We start from the raw sequence: 25,511 nt of genomic DNA on the forward strand, positions 1-25,511 counted from the left end.
GTCATGTGTGTGTGTGTGTGTGTGTGTGTGTGTGTGTGTGTGTGTGTGTGTGTGTGTGTGTGTGTGTGTGTGTGTGTGTGTGTGTGTGTGTGTGTGTGTGTGTGTGTGTGTGTGTGTGTGTGCGTCCCTGCTCAGGGTCAGGTGTCCCCCAACTATCAGTCTACCGCAACGATCTTCTTTTGTCTCTTTATATAATTTACATAAATAAATCCCAGGACGTTCACATCCACAGTTTATGGGAAAAGTTTCTTCCACATGAGTTTCCTTGCAGAATAAAAAGATGCACCTCGAGTTTTCTCTTCTTCGTCGTCTTTTTTTTTTTTTTTTTTTTTTTTTGTTCAAATGCGTGCATGTGTGCTGCGACCTGCCTCTCTTTTCGCCGCGGAGGGAATTTGAACCACAGCCGCAGCGTCTCGTCACCACGTCCTGCCGTACAGCAGGGCCGAGCACTGTAAGGCCGAGCCGTACTCCGCTCCGGGGGAGTTCAGGTGGGAGAGGCCGGCTACCTGGCTCTGCAGGGACGGCGGGCTGGAGGAGTGCTGCGCCAGGTCCGGGGAGTGACCCGTGCTGCCCACCTGCTGGCTCGGGTGCTGCCCGTGCCCGGACGCGTTGTTGGACATGATCATGACGTTGCCTCCCTGTTGGTGGTGCGTTTGCGCCGCGGACGTGGGCGTGTGGCCGCTGCCTTGACACGGCTTGCCGTCTTTTACCAACACCGGCACGGCCACCCTCCGCGGGGATTGCTGCTGCTGCTGCTGTTGCTGTTGCTGCTGCTGCTGCTGCTGCTGGCAGGAGCCGCCGCTCTCCTGCTGCATCTGCTGCTGGGACACTTTGTCTTTGGCCTGCCTCTTCATCTTGTAGCGGTGGTTTTGGAACCAGATCTTCACCTGTGTCGGCGTGAGGTGGATCATGCTCGCCAGGTGCTCCCTCTCCGGCGCCGACAGGTACTTCTGCTGCTTGAAGCGGCGCTCCAGCTCGTAGACCTGCGCCTGGGAGAAAAGCACCCGCCGTTTTCTCCTCGGGGCGCTGGACAGGGAGCCCATGCCTTTGCCCACGTCTGCCAGGGAGCTGAGGCTGCCCATGCTGCCCATGTTCATGCCCGACGAGGAGCCCATGAAGCGAGAGACTGAGAAAAGAGAAGATTTTATTGTTTTTTGTTGAACTTGAATTAAACACAGTTTAATTTGAACGAGTAAAATAAAAGTAAAATTAAAAAAAAGAAAGAAAAATATTAACGTTAACTTGTAATTGCGTTCTAATTCTTTGGATTTAATTCGTAAGTCAAGATGTTTCACACAAATTCCTGCGATCAAATCTGTAAAGTATTATTTTTCTTTGTTGTTGTTGTTGTTTTTTTTTTAGCTAATAAAAGCGTTCAGGTTCATTTTAGATAAAAATAGAAATGGATTGAAATAACAGCTTTCCCCCCCTTTTGGCCACCAGGACGCTGAACAATAGTGCGGCCATCCACGCTCCATTTTAATGTTGCACTTTAGTCATATTTCCTTAATAAGATAAATAAACATCCATTTATATTAATTGTTTCTAGGGCTTCCTTGTCTTATCTGCTCTGTTGACATTTGCCACGGCCACAGCTCTAGTTTCGTTCCGCCAAAACTGCAGCGCGTATTTTTAAAGCCCGAGTGGAAAAATCTTTTCATGTGCTCCAGAAGCTGCGCTCAAGTGGGAGGGGAAAAAATATTACAGATGAACGCAATGAACTTGGGAAGGAAAAGAAAATAAACAATCCTAACTGTCTGGCTGGGGATCAGATGTTTAGACTCTACCTGATTTGCCGCACAGGAATAAAACAGGGGAGTGGAAAAAAAACGACGTTTGAAACCCACGCAGAGCCTCGCTGAGGTCGGGATCTGGATACTCACTGGTGGAGAAGCGCGGGTCCGGGTTGGCTCCGTACCAGCCGGTGGCCGCGGCGCTGCCTCTCATCCCGTCCTGGTACGCCGGCAGCTCGCCCATGTTGCCCAGGTTGCCGTTGCAGTAGCCCCCCATGGCAGTGTGTGACAGCTGGGAGACACCCGCCGCAGTCATGTGGTAAGCCGCTGACACAGTCCCGTTGTGGCCCATGTGGTGCTGCTGCATCGCCGCCTGAGAGACCTGCGGCTGCCGGTAAGAAGCGAGAGGTGCCCCCAAGTTGTTATTCTCCATACTTACTTTCTTATAGCTCTCCTCAAGGGGACTCAAGATATCGGAAACAGAAAAAGGAGTCGTATGCTTAGGGCTCATCGACATTGTTCTGTGGCTTGGAGAGGGAGAAATTAGAAGGCAAGGCAATCTCTCCTTCTCTTCTCTCTCCCCCTTCTCTTCTCTCCTCTTTCTTTTTTTTTTTTTTTTTTTTTTTTTTTTTTTTTTGGCCAAAGCCCCTCTGGTTCCTGTTGTCTCAACGTCGATCCTGGTAGATGAACACGTAGGAGAGCGCCTCAAGTCGCGCCTTTAATTGGATCGAGTGGGGAGCTCGGTGCTGGCTTTGGTTTGTTTTAGCCGGGTGCCAGGTTTAAGGCTACCATCAGAGGCGGGGCATCGGCAACAATACAGAAAAAAAAAAAAAAAAAAAAAAAAAAAAGACAGCTCTAGCCTCCGAGCGTAATTTCACTTAGAAGACATGCGCTCCCCTCCCACTAACAATAACATAAGCGCCGCCGCACACGATCATAAACGCTCATCCCCGCCGCCGCCGCTGCCGCCGCCGCCGCCGCTGCCGCGGGGCGGTGTCCGGGCGCGCGGCTTCTGCATGGCGGAGTTAGCGACTCGCCGCTGTCTGCTTCCTGACCACAATGCACTTTATTAACTGTAGTGATGTTTACGAGGGCCTCTTGAAGGAAGGAGGCCTATATGGACTTGAGAGTTGGAGAACCACTCCTCGGTTGAACTACTGACTTTTAATGGCCACGAGAGGCCTCCAGTGATTGCGGGATTGTTTGTGTTATGCCTTATCGTACTCAGACATGCAAAAGTGCACTTGCGGGGAGGAGAGGGGGGAAAAAAAAAAAAAAAAAAAAAACGCCTGATACTGATAAGTAAATAAATACACATCCGCGCGTTAAGTGGCTGCGTAAATGATTAACCCCCCTAGTTTTTTTTTCTGTCTTCCCTTTTTCCTCCCCACGTTTCATGTCATTGGACGAAAGCAGCGTGTTACCTAAATTCAGATGAACACCCTCGTAAAAAAGAGAGGGGAGACAAATCTAGTCTGGCGGAAGGAGAGGCTCTTCTGTGAAGTTAACGGTGTTCAAGTAGCTACTTTCCCTGCAGCACAAGTCCAGGTAGCCCTCAGTTACATCTTGCCTTAATGCTGGAGGAGCGATTACAGTTTAACCCAATCACCTTGAATTTTTTATTTTTTTTATTTAATTTTTTTTTTTTTTACAGCGTCATCGAAAAGGAGCTGGGCTTCTTCCGGATATTATCTGATAGTTGTTGTTATTATTATCATTATCATTATTATTATTATTATTATTATTATTATTATTATTATTATTATTGTAAGATGTGTGTTTTTTTATTTTTTTATTTATTTTTTTTGTACATTTACAGGATTTAACTTGTACGGTGGAATATTGCCTCAGTTATATCTTGGAAGAGATTTAAAAATGGCACCCCATGAAAAAGACATCTTCATTATTTCATGTGTTATTCTCAATAGTGTTACTGCAAGGAAGTTTGGAGGACATTAATAAGTAAAAAAAGAAAGAAAGAAAGAAAGAAAAGAAAAAGGAAGTTAGCATTTTAGCTTAAAGGTACCCTTGTGTGTTTTTTTTATTTTCCACTACTAAATGTAGACAGACAATTCAAAGAATAGATTGAAATAGAAATAGATTGTAAACTATGGTTTTCACTAAATTAAAAGTTTTAAAATCACACATGGTAAACAAACAAACAAAACCCAACTACTTATTCTGCTCAGTGTGTTTGGGTTCATGACCTCACAAGAATTGGATTATCAGTTGATGCTAGTAAACAATGTGATGGGCGAATAACTTGTCAGTTTCCGACATGCTGTAGCATTTAAGTTACATTTGAAGCAGGATTTTGACTAAAAATATGCAAATTAAGAAGAAAAATGGCAAGAAAACCAAATACTTGTATACTCAAAAGAACTATGCCTTCTGTGATGTCAGCAAGAGGCTGGAGAAAGGCTGTTTCTAAAGGAGGCGTTTCATTGACTAAATAATGATTTTTAACTAAATAAACTGAAAACGGATGATCACGTTTCGCTCTGTTGATGAAAAACTATATCTAAAGCAAACAGAAATAACCTCACTGAAAAGTCTGGCTAATTGCTTTAAGCTTCATTAATGGCTAATAATCTTTATTTTGGTGACAAGTCCTGCCAGAACATTTTGATTAGAATTTAACTGGAGATGTTTGGAAAACTGAAGAGGTTTTATTAGCTGTTATTGTGATTCTTTTTTTTTTTTTTTCTTTTTTTTTGCAGTGTCCAGCACAAAATAGTTATGTTTATATACTGTATATTTTATATAAGAGAGCATACTCAGTAAAGGTTAATTACTGCTAAGACTTGCTAAGAAAGCTATGGAGTGAGAAGTAAAGTAAAGTCAAACAAGCTCTGCTTCCTACACTATGAAATTGCATTTTGGACTGTAGTAAATAAACATTAAAAGTCAAGAAATGTCCTATTACTTTTGTTGGAGCAAAAGGCTAATGTTTGTATCCAGTTTTTTGCTTATTTAGCAACAATGCTAATGCTAATGTCAAACCTGCTAACAGAGAACTCCTTCTTACACTACAAAAATGACTTTTGGAAAGCAGCTAAACACAAGCTGTACTGGTACAACCTTGTACAAGTCGCTGTCAGCAAGTTTTATTTGTTTGAACCATAATTTAAGTTTGCATCCGTTTGTAGCTAGCGTGGCGATGAAGCTATAAATTAGCTAATAAGGTGAGCTCATTCAGCGCGAGGCAGTCCTTACTGAAGAGCGGTACATAATCTCACCTGTGCTTGTCTTTCAATCTTACCTTTTAGAATAGATTTTTTTAAAAAGTGCAAATATTTTACCATGTACGTTTTGTTGTATTTGATATTTGTTTGACTTTAAATCCAGATATACAATTGAACACTTTTAAGATATTTATTTGGCTTTTTTTTTTTTTTTTTACATTTTGATTGGTATTTGCCATAAATGTTTGTATTTTTACTGTTACACTTGCACTATTTTCTAATCAATTTTATAAGAATGCAGGAAGCAAAGTTTTAAAACGCAGAACTGTAAATTCACTGTACATTCTAGTTGTTGGCGCACTTTCATCATTTTTGCCCCATTAATTTAGCATTTTATTATCCGCCATGTTCTGCTCCTGAATCCTACATTTTTTGTTATTGAGCTACATACAGTATGACGGTTTATAGCTCTAAAATATAATTATTAAGGATTTTTTTTTTTTGAAAGACATGTAAAAAAGCAAACAAACGAAGAAAAAAAAAAGTTTGGAATATTTGGAATATTTTGGTTTTGTGAAGCCTTCAATCCCAGCAGCAGCATCATAACGTTTCCCAGCTTCCCCTGCGGCTCCAGCCACCTCAGACAGAAGCACAGCGTCTTCTGCTGGCAGCCTCTCTCAGCAGACACCGGTTAACTCCTAAGTAATGACCAGTCTTTGCATCTTCTTCTTGTTGTTGTTGTTAAAAATTGAATCTCACAAAAAGAAGCGAGCAACAAGCAGCTCTAAAACTGAAAGCAGAATCAGAATCAGCGTGTGCTGCCTGCAGTGACACGCCGATCACCTTTAGTTTGACGTGCATTGCGCTGCATGCCTTCCACCTGCATGCTTATTCCTGTCATGTTGCTCCAATGTAAACAACCAAATCCCCATGCGCATCTGTAATGAAGCAACGCCATCATGTAGTTACATAGCTCATGGCTACGCATATTGTTTTGCATCGCAACAACTAACTGCCTAACCCGCGGGCCACGATAACAGCGAGCAAATGAAATTACGGCATCTTCATACATCCACGCTAAAGCTTGCATATGCATTCCTTAATTAAAGTATTCTGCAAGACATTCTTAATCATCTAAATCAGTACCTTTCCCCACCCTCCCACCCGTGCTCTACCACGCGCTCATTACGGCCAATTAGCGGCAATTAGTCCAAATGTTCCCGCTAATTTCTGGAAATAATGAGAACACTAAGAAAGTGGCGGATGTGAGCCGACGGAGCCTTTGTTATTGAGGCCACACGCTGTAGTTGCTCAGCTGATTGGTACATGATATAAACCCCCCGAGGAGAGAGAAACTAAACGTCAGGAGTTGAAAAGAACAAGAGGCGGTCCTTTATTATTATTTTTATTATTATTATTTAAGATCAATACATTCTTTTTAATTGTTGTAGGGTCAAGATTCATACTTTGAGCACTTTGAAATGTAGATATTTCAAATATTGAAATATCTGTTCAAATATTGAACAGATGATAGGTGGGTAGTTTTTAGCATATGATATTTAATCAAAATTAGAGTTTTATGGCCAAAATTGTAAAATTGCCTCTATTGAAATGTTGTCTTTATTTTCAATAGACAATATTTGTTCCACTTTATACAAACGCAAAGGGAGGTTGAAGAAAAAATATCACGTTTTTATACTGAACTAAACCTCACCGGTGGATTTGAGTGGCCTAAAAATATTTTTCAAAAACCTCGATGTCAGCATTTTCACCATCCTGCCACAGAGCCTTTGAGCAAATGCTCATGCGTCACGCAGTCACGATTATGTCATTATTTGGAGGGCCCGATTCTGCCGCAGGGACACTTTTTAGAGCAACTCGGGGATTTTTTTTTTTTTTTGGGTGAAACCCGCCACCTTGTGGATCAGTAAGTCTCTTCACCATGTTGAGCTGCAGCAGATTTTCAGTTTTTTATAGTGAGTGTTATTCCGCCATCTAGCGGAGAGTTTGGTGACAAACAGTCAACAACGAAATCACGTTTGAAAAGTTCTTAACCATCAGTATCATGAAAGTTCTGACTTTCACTAGATTAACCACTTCATCCATAATCCAGCCCACACGTACACACGAGTCTCATCACCTCCTCACCACAAACAACACATTTCTGAACCAGAGTCTTCAGTTACACCAGAATGAAAACCAAACACTGTAATTGCTAAGCTTTACGTGGCGATTACAGTGAGTCGCAGCCTGTTTTTGTCAAATGATGATGCCTTAAAATGAGGAATTCAGTTTGACCTCATGGTTTTAATCTGATAAAACACATGTAGGTAAACACGAGCTGACCCAAGACATAAGCAATGTTTGCTGCTGAGGATGATCCCTAACAGCCCAAGTTGTACCAGTTGAATTTATTTATTTATTTATTGTTTAATATCTCAAAAATACAACGTAATGTAGATTAAATTGAACTTGGGAACAAAGGTTCTCCGTAACTATGAGTGAAGTCAATTTTTAGACATGAGTTAAATCAATGTTGACAAGCTTAAGACCAGTCAGGACAATTTATGCAGAGCTTTTTAAACATTGACATTCTGCATAAAAAACAACAAAAAACTCATAAAACATAAGACATAGAAGATGACTTAGTAGATCAATTAGTAACAGCACGACATGGATCTGTTTTAGTATTACTTCTGTCCTCACAAACAAGCGCCCACCTAATTGTACTTTACTGCTCGGACAAACACACTTTACCAGCATAATTTCAGTTTTTGCTAAGTTATAGTTCTTTTTCCTGAACAAAACAGATTTATTCTACCTGTACATCATTCAATATTAGGGTGTAAATTAAAAATCAGACCTCTACAAATGAAGTCATTTATTGTGTGTATGTTTAAAACGCAACACGCATAATCATGATCGTACGAATGCTTAACATCAGCTTTTAGTGTTGATGAATGATGATCATTTCTGCTACCTTAATATTCATATTGCACACAACATTAAGAAACATTTCTAGACCTCATTTGCTGCTGTATTACATTCAAACAGTACTTTGTCACTATGTACATTCCTATTACAGTGTAATACATAAAACATTTTCTTAAAAAAGAAAAAGGTTCTTCAGTGGCATATCCTACATCACCTTGTCACATACTGGAATCAGTCCAACAACCCTTAGATCGCAAGATGACTTACGTTTCCCACTGAGTCACAGTCTGCCTACATCTTATGAATCAATCAATCAATAAAATTTTTATTTGTACAGCACATTTCAGCAGCAAGGCCTTTCAAAGTGCTTTACATCATATCAAACACAGAAACACAATGCAACATTGAATCAACAACCAAAACACAAGTTCCATCAATAAATTTGTAATTGATTACGTTTCAAATACAATCCTAAACAGGTGGGGTTTTAGTCGAGTTTGCATCCATAAAAGGTTTACCTGTTACACTAATACTGTGTTATGAAATATGAAACATGTAAAAACAAGATGTGGGGAAAGTCCACAATTTGAACATTTTGAGCATTTTTGACATGTTTCACATATTTGTTTTTGTTTGTTTGTTTGTTTTTTTTAACTTGGAGGGGGAGGCTGAACATTAACTCACAGAAACGTTGTTTAAATTCAATACATGTACAAAAGAGTGGAATAAGAAAGTGGGTGCTGTTGGGAAGCAGCATTTTTGCACACAATGTCAAGTAATAATAGTTTCCATGTTCAACTTGTCATTTGATAAGTTGTTGCAGACACCACATAATGACAGGGGGATGACGATGCCACTTTGATGATGATTCTGTTTTTTTGTTTTTTTTATTATTACTTATATGAAGAAATAGAACAGAACAGCTTCAGCTAGGGACGCACGTGGAAACATCAGAAACATTCTGGAAGAGGAGAATCTGAAGAGAGTGATTACTGGCACCTGGATCAGGTGAGGATGATTAGCAGAATGTAATGCAGCTGGTTGGAGACGTCAACATACAAACTGATGGAAATGGGAAATGTTACAGTAAGAATACAGTAGGGAAATTATTGGAAGCAGGAAACAGACAAGACACAACATAAGTGTCAATGTCAAATTTCTTCTGTAAAGCACTTTGAAAACAGCTATCAACTGCACCAAAGTGCTGTACAGTATTCTTAAAACCCCACTAGCTAATAATAATTATAACAATAAAACACAATACTAACCAACATAGACTATAAACCACCATAACAAACTGAGAAGCCAACTTCTCTTTGCCACTGTTCAAAGAGGGAAAGACGAGAGAATGTGCCATTCATTTAAGTCAGATGTGTGTTTGGGATTGTCATAAGTCACGGTGCATTCGCCTGAATCTATAGCAGAAAATAACATGTGAAACAATTCACATCAAACATTTACTTACTGTTTTAAATAATGTTGTGTGTCGGTAACTGTGAAGGGAGCTGCACACGTAGACGTTTGAATTTGAAGGTCAATTTCACTGGGTCTGCGCCGATCTCACCCCGTGGTGTTATTTCCAACTGGAAACTAAAATCTTTTAAAGGAAACATTTTAAAGGTTAGCCTAGCGATTTTGAAAATTAATCTGTACATTAAGACATGAACATTAAAATGACTAAAATGCGGGTATTCAGGTAACACCAGCGGCCAAATCGGCAAAAGGAAGCACAAAATATCATAATTAAGAGACATAGCAGAATTAAACTCCTAAACAAACAAACAAAAAATTTCAGCTGTATTAAACCTGAAAATCTAATCTAAAAATATATACTGCTCAAAAAAATAAAGGGAACACTCAAATAACACATCCTAGATCTGAATGAAAGAAATATTCTCATTGAATACTTTGTTCTGTACAAAGTTCCATTTGCACAACAGCAGGTGACATTGATTGTCAATCAGTGTTGCTTCCTAAGTGGACAGTTTGATTTCACAGAAGTTTGATTTACTTGGAGTTATATTGTGTTGTTTAAGTGTTCCCTTTATTTTTTTGAGCAGTGTATTTTTCCTCTAACCCTGACGGTGAGTACCGGTAATCCAAATTTTATAAACAAATTATGTGGCACAACTTCACCCAGCGTTCTCAGCGGCCCAGTTTACGTGCATCTCCTAACTTTCCTCGGGGGCCCCCACGGCAGGCCAGCGAGTAAAACTATAGGATGGGCAGACCAATACGAGCCCGGCCCATTCAGACAATTCTTCTGACTAACTTAAAAAAACCAATGGCAACCTCTAAAAGCCTGTCTTTGTCACCCTTAAACCCCAGAGATGCTCTAAAACACCATTGTGCGGTTAAAGCTCATAAATTTGTCTCAGGGACTGATTAAACATCACGAGAATTGAAACACTAAAGATTTTGTCTCTGTCCCCTTTGGTGGAGGTACAATGGTCCATTCAGGGGAAGACACCCGCACAAAGGGAGCGTTTAAGGGGAGATGCTGCGAGCTGAGGGGTTCGGCCAGTCCCCTCCATATGTGAGGCAAGGTGGCCCCAGCGATGGGGACAAAGGGCCAGGTGACAGGGACGATGAGCTGCGGGGTCACAGGACGAGCAAACAACATTATAGGGGGCGTGGAAGCGAACGCCCCCCCAGGCACTAACATGATTTTAAACGCAGAGGCTTTTTATTATTATTATTATTATTATTATTATTATTTTGTATTTCAGGCCGACGATCAGAGTGGTCACGCTTCCTTGAGAACGTTTCGTCTCAGCTCTGCTTGTCTCATGGTTTGCCTGAAATCCGAGTCGTCCGAAAGCATCAAAACACAGCCCCGTTTTTCTGGCCTCATGCAACAGCTGCAACAGACGAGAGTTAAAATATTGGAAATTCAAGCTTTTGCCGAACAAATGCGACTCAACGCTGTAGGGCATCCAGACCCGTCGGGCCGTTTGTGAAACACACAAGGACAGGACACGTAAAAAGAATAAATAAATGAAACAAAAACAATAGTAATTACCTCTAAACAAACACATTTACAAAAAAATAAAATAAAATAAAAAGTGACATAGATATGTGGAGTAAATAGTATGATATACTCCATCATCTTTGAAAGCCACGTTTGCTCCGGAATAATGCTGATGCACTTTATTAGTGCACTTTCATCAGAATAACAAAACTTAATTGAGCGAAGCAGAAGCAGCTCCTGGTTCCAGACGTGGTGCTGTGATAAAAGAGGCCGGGTGTTCTCATGCTTAACCAGATCCAGCTCTGTTAGACGAGATGTTTGCTCAGCTTTTGGCTGCATAATTAGGTTTATTCTTTTTTTTCTAACATCATAAAAGCTTCTTAGATCACTCTTCATTTATCATCCTGTTTGGACAATATACGCATCTACATATACACATATATGTGGATTAAACAAATACAGATTGATTATTTTTGAGACATGCATTCTCTTCCCTTTAGGATATGAATCAGTTCTGGATAGAATGAAAAATGTTAAAAACAGGCAAACTGTCTTCCAAAACGTCCTTCATATTTATGTACATAAATAGAAGTTGTTTACGGTTAAATAAATGTATCCATCATATATTTTATATGTTTTAATGGTATAATTACACATATTTGTATGTATATTATAAGATATAGACATCCATTTGCCCTACATGTACCCAGTCAGTGAATATTACATGTTTTAAAATGACACAAAATTTACCAAACCAATGTGCAGCTAGAGTTCACATGTAAAATAAACACATTACTCTAAAAAGTATTAATCCAAAATAAGTGATTTTATTTATAATTGTTTTACATAAACAGCTTAAACTTTACAGAAAGTCTTCTGGAAGACAAAGAAGAAAAAAAATACACATTTTCTTTTTGTAAAATTGAGACTAAAGGTTGATTTTCTTACAATACACATCCCTACCTACTGGAAAGAAAACAAAAGTTATTGATACAAATAATTAAAAGATTTCAAAAACACAGGAAAGTAAAATACACACAAATGAATTATCACTTAAAAACAAAAACGTCCTACGCGCTGCACCAAGAATCAGCTGTACAAAAATAAACGCATAAAAAAATTTGTGCAAAATATTCTTCGCTCTAAAGTGTGAATCTAAACTTTTGAGTAGCTCAGAAATGTGTAAAACATTTAGACAACATTTGATGCCATTCTAAATGAGTTTGTGCATTCACGTGAGGATCTTCATTTGAGAGGGGCAAAGGGGACCGAGTCGCTCCAAAAGTTCCTCCAGGCGAATCTGGAGGCCGCCGCGGCTGGAAAGTGCTGCTGGTACCGGGACGAAAGCGATCCGGGGGAGGGATGCTGGAGAGGAGGGAAGGCTAAAGGGAACGGGACGGCCTGAGGATGAGGCTGCGCGGGAGAGGTCAGGCAGCTGGCTTTGTCCGCCTCAATGAAGCAGGTGTGGAAGGGTTTCCCGTCCCGGACCAGAATCGGAACGACCACCCTGCGCAGCAGCGGAGGCTGCGGAATGTCCGCGTCCGGCGGCAGCGCGCCTTCCGCCCGGCCTCTCTTCATCTTGTAGCGGTGGTTCTGGAACCAGATCTTCACCTGGGTCGGAGTGAGGCTGAGGAGCCGGGCCAGCTGCTCCCTCTCCGGCCCGGACAGGTAGCGCTGCTGGCGGAAGCGCCTCTCCAGCTCCAGGGTCTGGGCTTTGGAGAACAGGACGCGGCGCTTCTTGCTCTTCTTGATCCTCCCAACCGGCCCCAAGTCCAGGGACGAGTCATCCGGCTTGGTCGAGTCGGGGGACGGTTCGAAACTGCCCTCATCAGAAGCTGGAGGGAAAACAAGAAGAAATAATATTGGTTTTGGCGCAATCCTTTATATTTGGCTCTTTTAAGAAATGCTTTTTGCCAGTAAACACCAAACAACTCACACATGCAGGGGCTCCGATCGCACTCCACCCAGGAGGTGTAGGGCGAGCTGGAGGAGCAGGAGGAGTAAACCGAGGAGGCCCGCGGCGCAGCCTCCGCATCCTGCTCAGGCAGGTCCAGGATGCTCCTGACGGAAAAACTGAACCTGCTCGGCGCACCAGTCATCGCGTACCACTCAGTGACAATCCGAGGTTTCTTTCTCTCTCTTCTTCTTCTTTTTTTTTTTTTTTTTTTTTTTGCATTAAAAGGAACCGAGTCCTCAAAGTAAACCTCTCCCACTTTGCTGCGGCGTGTCAAAACAGCGCCGACCTCAGTGTTTACACAAACCGCACTCTCCATGCGCCGCTCGCTTATAAAGCCTCCCTCCTCCGTTCACTGCCTGAATGGCTGGAGTGCTGTCACCAATGACGGCTGGGTGTGGACGTTGAAAAAAGAAAAAAAAAAAAAAAAGAGAGAGAGAAAAGAAAAACTCAACAAAGAGCCAAGGAAACACTCGTCATCATTACAGATTCGTCCCGTATCGTCCAACTGAGGAACAGATAATGGTAATTGTTGGAGCTGAATCACGTCTTGGGTGGCAACTGACAACAGAGCCTGTCCCATCATCAGCCCCTCCACCCTCCTCCACCCCTCCGTATCCACCCCCTCCTCCCCCCCATTCTCCCGCCTGCTCTTGTCCAAACAACGTGTCCAATATTTGCATACAAAGTGAGCAATTAGCGCGATGCCCGCGGAGTTGGTTTAACTAATGCGCCGCTAATGTGCGGATCGCTTACAGGCGTGAGAAGTTTATGGCGCTTTATGGGCGGCGGAGGATTCCCAAACATTCCAACAGGATGCGCTCTGAGGTTTTTTTTTTTGTTTGTTTTTTTTTCTTCCCCCGGATAATATATGGCTTCTTCCGGTCATAAGATGCGAGAATTAAACGCTTGTTTTAATAGTTGTTGTGCTGACGAGGCCTACAAGTCGGAGGCCGTGAAATAGTTTGAAATAATTCGCAAAACCCATTTGCTCTGCCTTCCCTCCGGTCGCAGGACGTATTTTTAAGTATGTTACATATCGGCCACTTGTTGTCTTTATTCAGCGTAGAAAAAAAAAATGTGGAAAACTTAAAAAAAAAAAAAAAGAAAAAAAAAAACTTTGTTGTGCACTGAAATTGTTTTTTTTTTTTCGAATTTACGCAACAGTGAAGAAACTGAAGAAAAAATGTTTAAAATCGAATTTGTTTTTAAGATAATCTTACTCAAATCACTTAAATGAATCAATTTATTTTCTCACTTTGTATTTTGATAAAAAAGGGGATGTAGCCGTACAAAATAAATCAATTTGAAGCAGCATTATTTTTTATTTCCCCAGTCCAGAATAGTCTTTTAAAACATTCATTTAAGTATCAGTCGTAAAGTACTCGTCTTTATCCTCCATGTTAATGAACAATAATAATTTTAAGAAGAATTCATTTCCAATTAACTAATGAGGGTTTTAAAAAAATATTGAAGCTTGCTAGCATGCTAGCTTTAGCATCGCTAAGCTAGCAGAAGCAGGAAAAAAAAAAAAGAAAAAAAAAAAAGGTTTTAGCTCCAGCTCAGAAACCTTCCCAAACAAGTCAATGTCTACTTTGATTAAGATGGGATATTAATGATGATACAACACTTCAGCCACTCCTGCTGGAAAGTGAGAGAAAGTGAGAACAGCTAGCGAACAGCTGGCTTAATCGACATTTTTAGTCGAATCCTAATCTAAATGTTAAGCTTTTTATTTATTTATTTATTTATTTTTGCTAAACCATTTTACAATCAAAATCATCAACATTATATTTAGAAAGCAACAGGCTTGATTAAAGTTTATCCAGTTTTATTAGCTAAGACTTAATGACCTCCAAATGTAACTTTTGTGGCGCACGCAGCTTTTAACTGACAAGAAACGTAGACATTAAAAGTGACGTCATTCTACGGTTCTTTCGGATCGGACAGTCTGTGGCTCCGTTGAACTGGACTTTATTAAGTTTTATCTGACCTCAATAAAAAAAAATGTTAAAACGTTATGAGCGAGGCTAGTTTATGTGGTAAGATTTAAAACACTACTGGACGTCAACAGACGTCCGGTTTTTTAGACGTGCTTTATATCTTTCACTTTTCAGCAGCAGTGCTTAATGCCTTTAAAAATATATTTTTTTACGTGCTTGCGACGTATCACTTTGAGTTCCAGTCGGTCCTTTTTAATCTCCATGCAGTGATTGATCCCTCCAAGCAAGATTTAATTAGCAGGCAAAACAAATCACCAACAATTAATCACTCTGCTAGCGAATAACACAAGAAAATTGCAAATTCCCTATTAATTATTTTTCTCTGATTTCACTGAACACGAGTTTTCTAAATAAATAAATAAGAAATCATGATTTCAAGTGAACCAAATATCTATAAGATATAAGTTCACCTAACATTTTTTTTTTTCCTTTTGTCTTTTTTCAAATCATCCAGCCTGATGTGATGCGTAATTTTCTTTCCTCCTTCGCTCACATCGAGCCTCGTCCTCTCCGGCGAGGTGCAGCCGTGAGGGCCGAGGAGGAGAGTGGTGGTGGCGGACCTGCCTCCCCGGGGCGTCCTGGGTGGTCGGGCGAGAAATAGAGGGGGTGAGATGGCGGGGGAGCAACACCAATACATGCCAACCAGAGGAGGGGAACAAAGGAGGAAAATGTAGCCCCGCGTCCGAGACCCGTTGGAAGCATTTGTTCCAGTCAAGATTTTGCATTTGTTCAGTCCGGCTATAATGGCTGATTGACGCCCCGACACAATGTGCTTTAACTTCACGGGATAAATCTGAGCTTGTTCTGTGTTGTCATGGTTTTCAATGGAGCTCAATGGGATCTGGGACACTATCTACTGCTCCGCGTCTCCTGCCGCCCGTGTCTGTGGGCCGGAGCAATATTACATGTGTGATTAAGGTCGCATTAAATTCCCTTTAGAATCAAAGCTCAGCAAAGTCGGCATCTTTTCTTCTCTTTTTTCCCCCCAAACTGTTTGAATATAATCTCCGTCTCTGCCTTTGCTGCTGTTCCGCAGACATTACAATGTGAATCAAACAAACAAAAAGTGATAAAAAAAAAAAAAATTAAGGAAAAAATTATTAGACTAATTCTCCTGTGGATGCTTACACTATAAAAATGAATTTTGAACACTATTAAACATTAACTATTAAAACTATTATCTGCTCAAGTTGAAAAAGTTTCGGTGTTGGGACAGGAAGCATATATATATATATATATATATATATATATATATATATATATATATATATATATATATATATATATACATATCCAGGTTTAGGTAGTTAAGCAACAGTGATAATGCTAAAGTTAAGCTAGCTTGTTCATGCTGCTAAACAAACTAGAAAGCGGTGCATCTTAAACCCCGTGGTCTTGCAAATTAATGCAAATTTTAGCTGTGGTTGTCAGGGAAACTGTGTGTGTTAAACTTTGTAGCAGTAGATTTAGAAAGTGTATTACTTTTCCAGAAATATTTTATGCCTTAATCCCAAATAATTACTATTTTTGTTCCCTTTGAAAGTAGGACAGACCATATGGAAAAAAAAATGTAATAGTTATAGCTAGACAAGAATTCTTTTAAATTCTAATTACAAATAACTTGTTAAAATCTAACCAGATAAAGTACATAGAATTTGATACAGCATTGCTATTCTTTTCAGTGTACCTTATGGTTGGGAAATACAGTAGCTACCTCGTGGTCTGCTGAAGTGGATTGCTTCCATAGGCCACTCGATTGGAGAGCGAAAACACGCAAAAAGCAAAGAAGAAGTCGTGTCCAAAGAGCGGGAATTTCTCTTTCCACAATGACCCAGCAGCCCCCTTAATCTATTTAACACCCACAGGCTTCAGCCGGAGTGGGCACTCTGCCGCTTCCAAGAGCCCTCCACTGCCAAATATTTACTCTGTTGTTCAGCTCTCCATTCCCAATCCCTCCTCGGCCAAAAAGGCAGATTTTTCTCACACGGTCCCTGGAGTCTGCTGCTGGGCTCTGCATGCCGGCAGTTTCTGGAAATGCTCTGTCATTTTGAAACTGTACAAAACCAAACGTGGAAAGAAGAGGCACAGATCATGAGAAAAAGTTTTAGTTTTTGAATGTATACGGCTCCAATCAAAACTATTGCTTTGCTGTTTGGCTCCCACCTTGGATGATGGATGTGCACAGCAGGTTTTACATTGAGGAGAAGGTTTTCGTTGCGCTCACTTAAACAGCCAGAGCCACATAAATTCACACTCAACTTTATAGCCAAAGTCATTAGCTGAAGGTGCACTACAAAAAATAAAGTTTGTTTTAAACATCAGGCTGGTTTTAGGTCTGACGGTAGCTACATTTTACTGGAAACAGATCCTGTCTTAACATTTCTAGGCTATGTGAAAATGTTTGTTCAAGTCAAGTGTTATTCTAATTAGCTTAGCCAGAGCGCTAATGCTAAAGTCAATCTTGCTGGGAAGATGAGCTTCTTCACCCTCAGAGTCAATGCTAAAGACTAGCACATCTTAGCTGCGGTTGCCATGGGAAAGGCTTACATGTGACCTAGATTGAGTTTTAAAAGTTGGGGAACGTTTGATGACCTAAATTACCAGACCACCTTTTTTGTTTGCTTGTTTTTCTTAACACTGAAAATAAACCAGACGCCTTTATGAAAGAAACACTGAAAGGTGCTTGTTAGTCATGATTCTCCTACCCAGCAAAGATTATGATAAGGATGATCCTCTGCTTCCTGAAAACTTGTTTAATGCAAGTAGTTGCAAGATTGTATCCTTACTAATCTAGAAAGTTTTTCATGCATATTAAGAAAGATGATGCCGTTATCATTACATGGCCTTATTCTGTTGGGGATGACCTGTTGATTGGGCAAATGTTACAATGACTAATCAAGAAATGTCATCTGCCACATCCAAAACTAATTCATTTATTAGACTAACCATTTCTTTTATACTAAAGGAAGCTACAGTAAAACATTAGTTTCCGAGAAAATTTCTTTTACATTTAAAGTGAATTTTAAAAATTCATAACGTTTCTGATCAGATTTCAGAAACCTACCTCTGTGTAGATTTGCTGTTTTTTGAGGCCAGGCAGTCAACACAGAGATAAACCAGAAATAATATCAATAGTAAAAGCCTCTGTATATTCTATAATCTAGTTGTTTTTTGGCTTTAAATATCCTTTTAAGAACCCAGCATCAGACCTCTCACTATAATTGCATTTATTTATTTATTTTTTTGACTGTAAATTTAATCCAGCTCATTTGAATCCAGGTTCCCTCCCGGTGCTTTCTATTATCACTCAAGTGTCTGACCTTCACATGGTGGCCACCGAGTGCCGACGATGCACAGATTATTCAGCAGCGCTTTATCCGATCCCAGTCCGACGGCGCATCCATCACCTAAAGAGCCACAATGCCTCCTCTGTTAGCCGTCAGCGTACTGCATCTCGCTCCAGCAGCTGCACCTGCCACTGATGCCCTCTGCCCTCTCCTGTAAATCTACCATTAGCATTTTGGGAAAGGCGGGGTGGTGAGCAGTGTAGTTGTGGTGGGGGTGATTGGATAATTACTTGGCTGCCACATCACTCTCTCTCTCTCTCTCTCTCTCTGCAGTAAACTGGAGTCTTGTGAGGCTGCGTGACCGTGCAGCAGCTGCATGTTGGTGCTCTCACCGAGGGCGAGTCAAAAAGTCAGGTTTGTTTAAGCGCTGCAGAAGAACACAAGACGGCCTATGTGAGTCCGCGGTATTTTTTTCCCCCTCCTTCTTCTCCTCTCCGTTTTTTGGTAAAGGGAACTAAAATTTTTAAAAAATTAAAAACCAGGAGCGCAAATAAGTTTAATGATTTTGACTTTGATTGGATCGTATGTTTAGTGTTTCCTTTTGGAGGAGGGATGAATGTGTCTGCCGGATTTGCGCTTCCAAAGATAAAAAATGTGCCTGTCCTTAAAAAGTTTGGTCAGATTGGAAAAACAAAAACTGTGATTATCAGTTTTTGACTATTGGGCCCAAAAACTCAGTTGATTAGCTGCAGTTTTGACATAAATATTGATCTATTTTTGCAGCCTCTAAGTGGTTTTCTTCCAGGATTGCCCTGCACTTCCCTGTCCTTCCTGAACAAACTCATTCCCACTCCGTGATTTCTCACCAAATATACTTTGTCCTCTCAATAACGCAGCCTCAAAAAGGTTAGTTGTGCTTTTCACTGAGCAGACCGGGACTTTTTATTCCCTCTTTTAACAAAATCCGTTGTGTCTTTCTTCCATAAAGATCTGGTTTGTGAGGTACACGACTAATAGCTGTTCTATTGGCAGATTTTACCGCCTGCAGCTGCTCCAGAGAGATCAAGCGGTTTTCTGTCAGTTTACCTAAACTTCCAACGTAGTTATCCCTAAATAACCATCGCGGTGTTCCTTGATCATCGTGATGCTATTTATCCTTTAATATTTCCTAACAAACTTAAGGGGATCTCTTCACAGAACAGCTGCATTTATACTGATGCTGAATTACACACAGCTGGACTCCATCTACTAATTAGGCAACATCTGACGGCAACTGGATTTTTTATTACAGTTCATTAGAGTAAAGTGGTGTGAATAGAAATACATGCCACGCTTTTCAGTACTGCTACTTAGTTGTTGGTCAATCACACACACACACACACACACACACACACACACACACACACACACACACACACACACACACACACACACAGTCAAATACATTGAGGTGTGTGGTTGTAAAAGTTCAAGGGGTGTGAATACTTTTGCAGTAAGACATTCTCTAGACCAGTGGTTCTCAAATGGGGGTACGTGTACCCCTGGGGGTACGTGGAGGTACTGCAGGGGGTACGTGAAGCTTTTCAAAATATCTTTAAAAAATCAGTAGGCTCCTCATAATAAGTCTTGGGAAAAATTATTTTGTAAAAAGTTCGATAAAATATAAATGTGTGTTCATGCACTGAATTTTATATTCAGTATTTAGTTTCAAAATCCTTTAAAATAAAACGGTTTGACTGGTTTTATACCTTCCTGGTGGTCACCGTCTTCTGTTTTTCTTTTTTGTTTAACCATGCAATGTTTGCAATATGGATGTATTTGTCAGGTTCACTGATATAAGTTGTTTGGCTTTAATAAATCAGACAGTGATTTTACAGCACTGTACCTCTTTTTAATTCCAAAAATGTTTTGCCCGTGTCAGGGGGTACTTGACTAAAAATATATTTTTAAGGGGGTACATCACTGAAAAAAGTTTGAGAACCACTGACCTAGACCCTCTGCAGGGAGACCACAGGAAGATGGAGAGAGAATTTAGTTTTTATTTAAGCGGTTATGTTCCGAACACAACCTGGTGTGTGAAAAGAAAAAAATGAAAAATGAAATCCAGCACCAAAACTCCTTTACTCCAAGCTATGTGTCATACTTTGTCGCCCCCTACAGGACAAATATGTAGAGCTCCTCTCCTACAGCACCTTTATTTTAGAACCCCCTTGTTAGGGAGAAGTCAAATAAAATCCTATATGGTATTCTATGTCAGTGTCCAGTCAAACCCAATAATTGATCAGACCTGATAATGAATATCTCCATAATGTTTGAACTTCTTTTCCCTGTGGAGCCTGACATGCAAACAACAATGAGTTCCAGTGAAAACACATAGTGTTAAAAGTACATTTTGAATATAACCATTAAGCAGGTTTTAAACTCACTTTATATTTAGTCTATATTTCTGCATTAATTTGATGGAATATTCTGTTCTATTGATTTCTCTCAATATGTACATTTTAAATGTGCAGCTGAATGACAAAGTCTGACTATATCGGCTCTTAAGTGTCTGGTTTCATAGACTATAACAGAAAAAACAACAGTCTGTTTTTTTTGCAATTAATCTATACAATGTGTTTCAATTAGTGGACTCAGTTACTAAAATAAACAAACTGTTAATAATATTCTAATTTACTAAATTGGCCCTGAGACACACACTTTTAGCCAACAGGAAAGTCCTGCAGTCGCGAATTCACCCAATCTCTCCAGGAATGTGTTCGTCACTAATGCAGCTGATACAACACTGATCATTGTGGTCTGAAGCCCTAAGAGCTCTCCGTCCAACTTCTGACAACAACAACAACAACAACAAACTCCTAAATGAATATGCATGTTGCCCAAAAACATAAAATAACACAATATAAAAAAGATATTTAATTTTGTATACAAAGCCTCGTAAAAAGATTCACATTCCTTGAATTTAACACTGCAACCACAAATCTGACATAGTGTCAGATGTGGTGTGCATTTATCTTCAGCCTGGTTTACACCGACACCCTACACTCATTAAAATACAATGCAACCAAACGTCCAATACGAAGTTATTTAATTTTAAGCAGAGTCTGGTTGTGTGCAATGTAAACTCCGTGTAAGGGTTAGGGGTCACGTTGTGGAGATGTTGACAGTAGGGTTATGTTACTAAATAAACTACTACATTTTTTAATATGGCACAACTGCAAAGCTATCAAGACATGGTCGTCCACTTACGCTGACAGGCTGCAGAAGGACGGCATTGATCAGCGACCGGAGATGCTCCGGCTCAGACGGAGGAATCTGTTGACACGATAACTGTTATTGTCGCCCTCCATAAATGTGGCCTTTATTTTAGAATGGAAATAATGACCATTGTTGAGGCAAACCCAAAAGGAGGGCCATCTGAAGTACAACACAAGCCAGCTGGTCCTATAGGGAGCACAGCAAACAGGCCAGATGAGACAGAAATTGAACTTTTCAACATAAATGTAAATGTACCAACCTGAACACACTCGAGTAAAGATTGGGAAGCTGGTCTTTTTGAAGGACGGATGGCGCTAATACAGGACAAACGGCTTTAAAGGACTGCAGTGGAGAATTCCCTTCCAGCAGCACAACAACGCTAAACATAAAGCCAGAGATTGAACAGAAATGTTTGGATCAAAGTATTCATTACAACGGCCCAGTCAAAGTCCACCAGACACTTTTGAAAGCCTTGAAAACCGTTGCGCACAAAAGCCCTCCATCTAACCGGACTTTAGCTAGGAATAGTGGGCAGAAAATGTCAGTCTGCAAATGTGCAACGGTGGCACAGACACGCGTAGACGTGCAGCTGCAACTGCGTCAAATGTGGTTCAACAAAGCGTTTTCTCCGGGGACTGAACACAGACCACAGAGCAGATTTCTTAGGTTTCCTTAAATAGTTCCTTTATTGTCCACACGGTGGCGCCACTGTGCTGTAAAACGAGCCGATCTGGTTGGCTTTTATAGAGTGACGTTGGCGCTGAATCAGTGGCATCAGCGGCGCTCTGCAACCAGAACACAGAGGGGAAACTGAAAAAAAGTGCTAAGCTTAGTTCATTTTTGTCGCAAAAAAAAAGAAGAGAAGAAGAGATGCTCAGTGTCTACAGGTTCGCTTCTGGACGCATCTTATTTTTTCATTTAATTTTTTACTAAATATGCTGTTTTTTTAATGGAATATAGGCTATACATGACACCATTTTAAAAATGATTGATTTAACACAGGCTGGATATTATAGAAGAAGAAGAAGAAGAAGAAGAAATCTCTCAGAAGATACTTTGTCAAAGTTCACAGAAACATACTTAAACCAGGCTCGCTGTTAGTGTTTGCGGATATTAAACACTCAGTCCACTGTTACTTATCCAATACGCCCGCGTGAAAAAAAAAATTGACGCCGCTGCGCCCAAACCTGACTAATTACTAGCATATTTCTGCACCTAAACGGGGGTATCATAATGGATGAGGAAATTTAATATATGTCTCGTTCAGGAGTGAGTCAACGGTTCCCCGTGTCCTTAGTTCACGAGGGGCGGTGTGTTCTGTATCAACACCCCATTTGCACTTTTCTGCACAAACAAGCGCCGCGTGAAAGCGCAGTAAACGAGGAGCTCCCCATTTTTTTCCCCCCTCGGTGTCTTTCGGCTTCAAATTAAAGCGGGATGAAATATTTATTACTAATGGATGCCAGGTGCAACAGGAACAGACGTCAAAGTGATGTATGCGCGAAAGTGTCGTAAATATTGTTTCTTCTCGGGCCCTCTCCGATGAAGCCCGGGCCCTGGCCTCTGAAACGGGACTACATAGGTCGTTAACCCGCGTTCGTCCTCATTAAGGCCGCACTAAAGTTACCAAGCCGGCCGGGCCAAGAGAAGTGCTAACCTGCACAAAGACCTTAAAAGTGTCACAGGCGCGGTTTTTTTTTAGTTTTTTTTTTTAGCGGCATAAGTCAGAGTCGTCAGTGTGCGCGTTATTTTAAAGGCGCACTTATCTAAAGAATAATTTTTTCAAAAGCAGCAGCGTCAACACATTAAGGATCCGCACGGGTCTGTTTGACTAATACCAAACGGATGGAGGTGAAATCAATATTTTCCTCGTCAAATAAATAAATAAACACGAAATCGACGTGACTTCGAGGCACCAAACTGCATCCATAGACAGAAACACGGCCGGACTGTCTGAGCTGTCAGGTTTTTTTTGTTTTTTTTTTGGGACAGTTAGTAGACTCTGAGATGACAGACCTCCAGCTCCTCTGAAACAAGAAATCACTGCGCGTCCCCATAAGAACCCATTAGTGGTGACTTGGATTTCCCACAGGATCACACTGGGAACATTAAACCGCCAACTGGGAGCCATTTTTTCTCTCCCTCTTTCAGCCGCTTTTTCTCCACGTAGAAACCAAGCGGCTCTGCGGACTCTGGATCGAACAAATGGCTTCATCTAGAACTGAAGATATGCGTTGCTTTTCCAGGCTGTTTTCATACGATAAAAGGGGATTTATGCTGAATTAATTAAATCACGGGGGGGAATAGTATATGGTAAAATAATAATAATAATAATAATAATAATCACAAGGGATAAATATATAAAACAAACAAATAAATCAGTTAAAACTAAAATAAAATGTAAAGAAAAATGTGTAGGCTTGTACACGTTAATTGACAATGGAACATCATTGCTAAAAAACAACAACAAACAAACAAAATAAACAAAAAACAAGGTTTTTAATGCAAATTAAGGGAATAATAACAAAAAAAATAATGATAAACAATAATAATAAAATGTGACAGAACAAAATTTTGCTAGACTACAAGATTTTCTTTAAAAAAAACATTTTTTTAAACGATTTTATAACCTCTGACAGATTTATTTATTTAGGTTATGTATGTATTAGTGGTTTTATCCGAGTCGCTTTAAGAGTTAATATAATGCATTGAAATTTGAAAAGCATTAATAGCAATAAACAACCCCGCGACCTCACAAGAATAAGCGCGTGTGGACGATGGGTGAATATTATTATTATTATTATTATTATTATTATTATTATTTCCATTATAAAAACGAATTTATTTCTAGGTATAACATATTTATTATTAGTCTGATTTCCTGTGTTATTCGTTTATACTTTTGGGCTGTAATACACGTTCATAGAGTCACTTATCAGGCATTTATGGTCATCAGCGCCTTAAAGATAGTGTTGAAATCTGATTGGCTGAGAGGAGTCAAATATTTGGCGTTGAAGGCGCGTGAACCGTTCCTGATTTATTGGGTGAAAGACTTAATTAACTTAATGGATGATGACACCAGGAACGCACGGAATTCATTTTCTTGCATCATCCTCGCCGTTTTCCTGGTTCCGTTTCTTACAGATGCGGAGTATTCCGCACTGTGATGTTGTTTTTTTTTAAATTTATTATAATTTTGTTTCTCAAATTCTCCGATTTTCGAATGAATCTGGTATATATATATATATATATATATATATATATATATATATATATATATATGTGTGTGTGTGTGTGTGTGTGTGTGTGTGTGTGTGTGTGTGTGTGTGTGTTATAAGCAGTTTGGTTGGGACGCGTCGAGTTCTGCACCTTTCCACAAACAAATGCTTGGCACCCACGACCAAAACTCGTTCCATAAGAAACCGTTAGAAATTTGCTTTGGTCCATAAACCAGTTCGTCAAAAAAAAAAATTTCTGTCTTCATTTACCGCTGACATGATGGATGAGCTCCAAGTCAACCCCTTCAAACAGCGCAGGATGGATGGATGGATGGATGGATGGATGGGGGGAGGGAGGGTTTTTTCTGGGAGCCGTTTCGATAAGCAGCGATCGAAATGAAACGCAGCAGGAGGGTTTGGAAATTGTTTAGAGCAGTTTTTTTTTTGTTGTTTTTTTACGGTTTGGTTGATTAACAAAAACAGCCCCGAAGCAGGGAGCGAGGAAATCCTCCGACGTCCTCGTGTCCCCACTTGTTCGACAAACAAAAAAAAAAAAAAAAGAAGAAGCGATCAATCATAATAAAGAAATGTGATAAGAGACTTTATAACAGAAGGAATGATATGCATAATGTGGGAGAGTTTCAGCCGAGAGCTGCGGCGGTTTAACAGTAGCTATGGCAGCAGCGCGCAGGTAAACAAGCCTGACAAAACGCTTCTGTGGGTTTCCTCCGCTCTGTTGATGATCAGAGCAGGTATTTTATTGCGACAGGTTCGCGCAAGAAAGTGGCATCCTCGCGAGGGGGATTTTAAGGTGCGTTCAATTCCCGTCGTCGCACATTTAAGGATAGTTGAGACCAAAAGGCGTCGATGAAACGCTCTAAATGTGAACGGAGTCCAATTACAGGCACGGTCACTGGATTGTGTCAAAACAAAAGGAAAAATACAGAAATGCATTCAATAGGGAGAAG

At 40.3% G+C, this 25,511-nt stretch overlaps 2 protein-coding genes across 2 annotated transcripts; both read right to left on the minus strand.

Moving 5' to 3' along the window:
* Positions 1–311: 311 nt before the first annotated feature.
* Positions 312–2,320, minus strand: nkx2-1 (NK2 homeobox 1). The gene is made up of 2 exons (XM_005799248.2): positions 1,884–2,320; positions 312–1,126 (listed from the first exon to the last, which is right to left on the minus strand). The coding sequence occupies exons 1-2, from the start codon at positions 2,248–2,250 to the stop codon at positions 417–419; spliced, it is 1,077 nt and encodes a 358-aa protein (XP_005799305.1). The 5' UTR covers positions 2,251–2,320; the 3' UTR covers positions 312–416.
* Positions 2,321–11,766: 9,446 nt separating this feature from the next.
* Positions 11,767–21,348, minus strand: nkx2-8 (NK2 homeobox 8). Its single transcript, XM_005799293.2, has 3 exons — positions 21,317–21,348; positions 12,760–13,168; positions 11,767–12,658 (listed from the first exon to the last, which is right to left on the minus strand). Exons 2-3 carry the CDS (start codon positions 13,094–13,096, stop codon positions 12,069–12,071), a joined length of 927 nt encoding a protein of 308 aa, XP_005799350.2. The 5' UTR covers positions 13,097–13,168; positions 21,317–21,348; the 3' UTR covers positions 11,767–12,068.
* Positions 21,349–25,511: the final 4,163 nt, after the last annotated feature.

Source organism: Xiphophorus maculatus, chromosome 19 (assembly GCF_002775205.1).
Source record: "Xiphophorus maculatus strain JP 163 A chromosome 19, X_maculatus-5.0-male, whole genome shotgun sequence".
Classification (NCBI taxonomy): Eukaryota; Metazoa; Chordata; class Actinopteri; order Cyprinodontiformes; family Poeciliidae; genus Xiphophorus; species Xiphophorus maculatus.

Excerpts from the sequence above, each read along its gene's own strand:
- nkx2-8 (XM_005799293.2), bottom strand. The coding sequence starts at position 13,096 with ATGGAGAGTGCGGTTTGTGTAAACACTGAGGTCGGCGCTGTTTTGACA. Across the intron at positions 12,659-12,759 it reads CGATCGGAGCCCCTGCATGT|CTTCTGATGAGGGCAGTTTC; the intron begins GTGAGTTGTTTG and ends TTTTCCCTCCAG.
- nkx2-1 (XM_005799248.2), bottom strand. The coding sequence starts at position 2,250 with ATGTCGATGAGCCCTAAGCATACGACTCCTTTTTCTGTTTCCGATATC. Across the intron at positions 1,127-1,883 it reads GGACCCGCGCTTCTCCACCA|TCTCTCGCTTCATGGGCTCC; the intron begins GTGAGTATCCAG and ends CTCTTTTCTCAG.